At 32.3% G+C, this 5,923-nt stretch overlaps 1 protein-coding gene across 1 annotated transcript; it reads left to right on the forward strand.

Moving 5' to 3' along the window:
- Nucleotides 1-298: 298 nt before the first annotated feature.
- Nucleotides 299-5,519, forward strand: LOC127737777 (mediator of RNA polymerase II transcription subunit 11-like). The gene is made up of 3 exons (XM_052248686.1): nt 299-396; nt 2,386-2,526; nt 5,131-5,519. The coding sequence occupies exons 1-3, from the start codon at nt 318-320 to the stop codon at nt 5,292-5,294; spliced, it is 384 nt and encodes a 127-aa protein (XP_052104646.1). The 5' UTR covers nt 299-317; the 3' UTR covers nt 5,295-5,519.
- Nucleotides 5,520-5,923: the final 404 nt, after the last annotated feature.

Below are 5,923 nucleotides of genomic sequence, written 5' to 3' on the forward strand. Positions count from 1 at the left end.
CTAATACATTTGCGTCATGTAGCACAGTAGTCTCAGTGTAGACCACAAACTATAAATAACTGTTTTCCCAGTTGCGAAATCGAAGTCTGCTGCATTTCGGTTTCATGACAAAATCTAGGGCTATTCAGTCAAATTATCAATCTCAACATATACCCACCCACATCCCCATAAGAATGCACATAGTGATTGTCCTGAGTAAAATCTTTCCTAAGATTTAAATTTTTTTTTAATCCAATGTGTGAGGGTGCAAAAATTAAAATATCTTCCGGAAACTGCATTCCTTTCCTAATTACGTGTCCGGTTTTATCATTGTAAATATGGGTTCCGGTCCTGTCGAAAGAATCCAACAACTCGATATTATTGAGAGGGAAATTGCAACAGCTATTCATAGTGCTGGTAAAGCATTAGTAAAAAATTTGATAATTCATTTCATTTAAATACATGGACAATAAATATTACTTAAAGTAATGTAACCCAAAACATTCTAGGGTGAAACTTATCTCCCCTTATAACTTTACAGACAAAATAATATTAATAATAATAATAAATACTTTATTTAAAGGACCATTTAAAGCGGGTAAAATCAGTTAGTACAATACTAATCTCCCCTGATGCCCTCTGAATAACTCAAACTATAATAATATAATATATACATATGTATGTATGTATGTACGTAGATCCTTCCGTTTACGGAGCACCCCTCGAGAGCTGCAAGGGTACAGTGGAATCCGTGTACACTCCCTATCGGGATTAATGGAGATGTGTCACTAAGGTATTTACAATGTTCAATATTTACAAGAACAATCCCCACCCCAACACAAGGGAGTGTTAGGACACCGGGCGGATCTGTTATTATGGTGGAGGAAGTTGAAGTACTCGGAACTGTACTTATCATCAATGCATGTCAAATTTTCAAGAAAAATCCTTTATTACGAAAGTATCTACTGACTAAAGCTAACGATAATCATATTATTGCTTACAAATATAAATAAGAAGGGTGTGGTATGAGTGCCAATGAGACAACTCTCCATCCAAGTCACAATGTGTAAAAAGTAAACAATTATAGGTCAAAGTACGCCTTCAACACGGAGCCTTGGCTCACACCAAACAGCAAGCTATAAAGGACAGATAGGATATAGTTTAATTGGACATTTTAACTAGATATGGCAGTACTTTGTTAAATAGCAACATATACAATATCCCAAAATGTACCTGACAATGTAAACAAACAAAACAATTTGTTTCATGTTGAATAAAGGATAAAATTAATAAATAAAATAAATTCCTATACTAATGCATTACATAATGAAATAATATGTAATTGGTGAAGTGAACCAACACCCTGCAGTGGTTGACCTGTGGTAGCGGTAAAGTTAGGATGGATACCTAGTGGTATTCAGCAGTTGTCTTTCTACCGGTACATAAAATTTTAGAAAATAAAGACATCAACACCCATGTTATACCAAAATAATAAAGAAATTATTATGTCTGTATAACATGGGTGTTGATGTCTTCATTGTCTATAAAGAAATAATATGTTAGGTATTGAAATAAATGTATCAATTTGAAATAAAATAAAATTCTGTGACTTCATACAAAATGAACTTTCCAACTGAAGACTTTTATGATAAATGTCAACTGCGGTAAGTTTTAGCAAATGATTGTAACAGAAAATTGCTGGCTTGAAAAATGAATATGCTTTCAATGTTTATTAGTTGATATATATGCGATATTTCTTGGATTGTAGCATAAAATTGAATTTCTCCATGTTTACAGTGAAAGTTAGGAGTTACTGTTTATAATATACATTTTTAAATGAAGATTGATTATAATTACCCTTTTTAATTTTGGGCAAAAATTATAGGAGAGAAACTGTAAACATTAGATGTAATAAGCTATACATGATCATCAAAGAAGAGATTTTAGTCATGAACAATGTTGGAGAGCGAAACAGGCTCATTAGAGCATCTAGCTTATAATAGCATCATAATAATTACTTAGTGCCCTTCCTTGACTGAAAGCCATTTGTTAACTATCCATATTGTCTTCGGTTTGGTCATGTGTCATTGAATTCTACACTTAATCTCTATATGCATGCAACACTTAGGTAGAAAATTATTTCCTCTTGAAATGTGTAAATCAATCAAAGAAAGAATAGTCATAGTGAAACAAACATGATCTATGGTAAAAGATTGAATGATTGATTCTTATTTATCTACACATGTAAGCAGAAGCAATCATGTATGTATTGCAATTTAAATAATCTGATGCTTGAATATTAGGTACATATATGTCCCTACATACACATTAACTCATAAAACACAACTTTGTTAATATCCCATTGTAAATATTTCATATATAATCAGGATAATTAAATTCTTTTAGGTTTAGCTCTCCAGGAACTAGCCAAAGAAAAGCCACAAGCTAAACAAATAGAGACACATACACATACTTTCATGAAAACTTTAATGGAAGTAGAGAAGAAAATGACAAACCATATTAACTACCTCACACAAGTTTCTACTGGTAAGTTTGTTTATCAATTATCTATTGATAAGTTTATTTATCAATTATCTATTGATAAGTTTCTATATCAATTATCTGTTGGTAAGTTACTACCGTATATCAATTAAGTGTCTGTAAATTTCTATATCAATTATGTGTCGGTAAGTTTCTATGTCAACTATCTGTTGGTCAGTTTCTATTATATCAATTATATGTTGGTCAGTTTCTATATCAATTGTCTTTCTGTCAGTTTCTACACCAATTGTCTGTTGATAAGTTTCTATATCAATTGTCTGTCGTTCAGTCTCTATATCAATTATCTGTTGGTAAGTTCCTATATCAGTTATCCTATATCAATTATCTGTGGGTATATTCCTATATCAATTGTCTGTTTGTAAGTTCCTATATCAATTATATGTCTGTAAGTTCCTATATCCATGATATCAATTATCTATTGGTAAGTTCCTATATCAATTATATGTCTGTAAGTTCCTATATCAATTATATGTTGGTAAGTTCCTATATCAATTATCTGTTGGTAGGTTCCTATATCAATTATCTGTTGGTAAGTTCCTATATCAATTATATGTCTGTAAGTTCATATATCAATTATCTGTTGGTAAGTTCCTATATCAATAACTGTTGGTAAGTTCCTATATCAATTATCTGTTGGTAAGTTCATATATCAATTATATGTCTGTAAGTTCCTATATCCATGATATCAATTATCTATTGGTAAGTTCCTATATCAATTATATGTTGGTAAGTTTCTATATCAATTATCTGTTGGTAAGTTCCTATATCAATTATCTGTTGGTAAGTTCTTATATCAATTATCTGTTGGTAAGTTCATATATCAATTATCTGTTGGTAAGTTCATATATCAATTATCTGTTGGTAAGTTCATATATCAATCATCTGTTGGTAAGTTCCTATATCAATAACTGTTGGTAAGTTCCTATATCAGTTATCTGTTGGTAAGTTCCTATATCAGTTATCTGTTGGTAAGTTCCTATATCAGTTATTTATCTGTTGGTAAGTTCCTATATCAGTTATCTGTCTGTAAGTTCCTATATCGGTTATCTGTTGGTAAGTTCCTATATCAATTGTCTGTTGGTAAGTTCCTATATCAGTTATCTGTTGGTAAGTTCCTATATCAATTATCTGTCTGTAAGTTCCTATATCAGTTATCTGTCTAAGTTCCTATATCAATTATCTGTTGGTAAGTTCCTAAATAAATTGTCTGTTGGTAAGTTCCTATATCAATTATCTGTCTGTAAGTTCCTATGTCAGTTATCTGCCATTAAGACTCTTTTTCTGGGTGCTAAGGTGCTATTTGAACAAATTATGAGTGCCAAGATTCTATTTGAACATTTCCTTTGTGCTTAACTGTTATTTGAAATATTTAACAAAATTAGTTATATCATTTTGAGGTTTATGTAGTTACAAAAATGAAATAAAAAGACTTTTAAATCATCAATTTTGCAAGTATTTTTTGCATTGAAACATATCTATGATAATTCTTACTTACCATTTTAACTGTTATCAAATAAAAGAAGAAAATAAAACAAACAAAAAGATTCAACATTTAAACAGTCAACCTACAATTTAATATTATTTATTGTTATTATGATTTTAACTAAGACTTTTAAGGTCATGCCACAACAGTTTCCAATTAAAATTCAGTGGAATTAAAGCATAAGTCAACTAGCTTTAATTTTATGAAATGGATTTCCCTAGCATAGCTGTCAAATCAGTTCAAGAATTGTAACTTTTCCAATTGATTACCAAAAAGCAGTTTATACAATTGGTATTGTTCCTGATTATTATACCCCACGCAACGGGTTGCGGAGGGTATAATGTTTTTGACCCGTCCAACAGTCCGTCAGTCAGTCCTGTTTCTTGTCATCGCAACTCCTCTCAAACCACCCAACAGAATTTCACGAAACCTTTTTAGATAATAAGGACATACTATGTAGTTATGCATATCGACAGGAAATTGCGATTCAATTTTTTTTCTAGGAGTTACGCCCCTTTGAACTTATTTACTTTAATGTACTACTGCAACAGTTTGTCATCGCAACTCCTCTCAAACCACACAACAGAATTTCATGAAACCTTTTCAGATAATAAGGACATACTACGTAGATGTGCATATCGACAGGAAATTGCGATTCAATTTTTTTTCCAGGAGTTACGCCCCTTTGAACTTATTTGCCCAATATACTACTGCAACCTTTTGTCATCGCAACTCCTCTCAAACCACACAACAGAATTTCATGAAACCTTTTCAGATAATAAGGACATACTACGTAGATGTGCATATCGACAGGAAATTACGATTCAATTTTTTTTCCAGGAGTTACGCCCCTTTGAACTTATTTGCCCAATATACTACTGCAACCTTTTGTCATCGCAACTCCTCTCAAACCACACAACAGAATTTCATGAAACTGTGTAGATAATAAGGACATACTATGAAGATGTGCATATTGATAGGAAATTATGATTCGATTTTTTTTTCTTACACTTATTTTATTTCTCCAATGACAATGTGGGGACGTGGGGTATGTGAGCGCGCTCACTAAGGTTCTTTCATTTATAAAGTGATTGATTTTGTTTTAGGTCAGCCTCATGAGGGATCATCATATGCAGCATCTAAAGATTTGACTCTAGCTTATCACAGAATCGATCATATCAAAAGCAGATTGGCTACTCTAGAAAGATTTCACCATGAACTTAGTCCTCAAAAACCTCATGCAAAGACTTTACAAATGTCTGATACTTGAAGTTGAATATCATGCAACTCATATTGATTTGTTATAGAAGATGCACAATGTACATATATTTGTTGTCTTGGAAGGAAACAAGAACTGACAAGTCTTTGTCAAAGATCCTCATATTTTCAAAAATCAACTAAAATGGATGTAAATGTGATCTATGTGAGGTGTCAGATCCAGAACATGTAGTCACCATATTGTCAACATTGTACAATAAATGCTTTCAAAAGTCTTGATACTCTTCTTTTTGTATACCTTCTGGTCAACTGTTTCAAAAACAGGAATGAGCAGGAATGTATTGTTATCACTTAGTGTCCTTCTTTAGGTTTCATCTACAAACATGTAGCTGGTAAGCTAAGTTGAATCAGTCTTGGTTGGAATGGTCCTTTTTAGCTCACCTGGCCCAAAGGTTATGACATTTTCATGAATGTGACCTACCGAATTAGACTATTTACCGGATTTATAATAACATAAGCAACACGACGGGTGCCACATGTGGAGCAGCACCTGAGATCACCCCCAGTTTTTGGTGGGGTTCGTGTTGCTTAGTCTTTAGTTTTCTATGTTGTGTCATCTGTACCATTATTTGTCTGTTAGTCTTTTTATTTTTGGCCATGGCGTTGTCAGTTTGTTTTCGA

This window comes from Mytilus californianus, unplaced genomic scaffold, assembly GCF_021869535.1.
Source record: "Mytilus californianus isolate M0D057914Y unplaced genomic scaffold, xbMytCali1.0.p SCAF_4, whole genome shotgun sequence".
Lineage (NCBI taxonomy): Eukaryota > Metazoa > Mollusca > Bivalvia > Mytilida > Mytilidae > Mytilus > Mytilus californianus.

What these genes read in the sequence shown, in the direction of transcription:
- LOC127737777 (XM_052248686.1), top strand. Translation starts at nt 318, where the DNA reads ATGGGTTCCGGTCCTGTCGAAAGAATCCAACAACTCGATATTATTGAG. An exon ending in AACAGCTATTCATAGTGCTG is followed by an intron (nt 397 to 2,385) that starts GTAAAGCATTAG and finishes AAATTCTTTTAG; the next exon opens with GTTTAGCTCTCCAGGAACTA. An exon ending in CCTCACACAAGTTTCTACTG is followed by an intron (nt 2,527 to 5,130) that starts GTAAGTTTGTTT and finishes ATTTTGTTTTAG; the next exon opens with GTCAGCCTCATGAGGGATCA.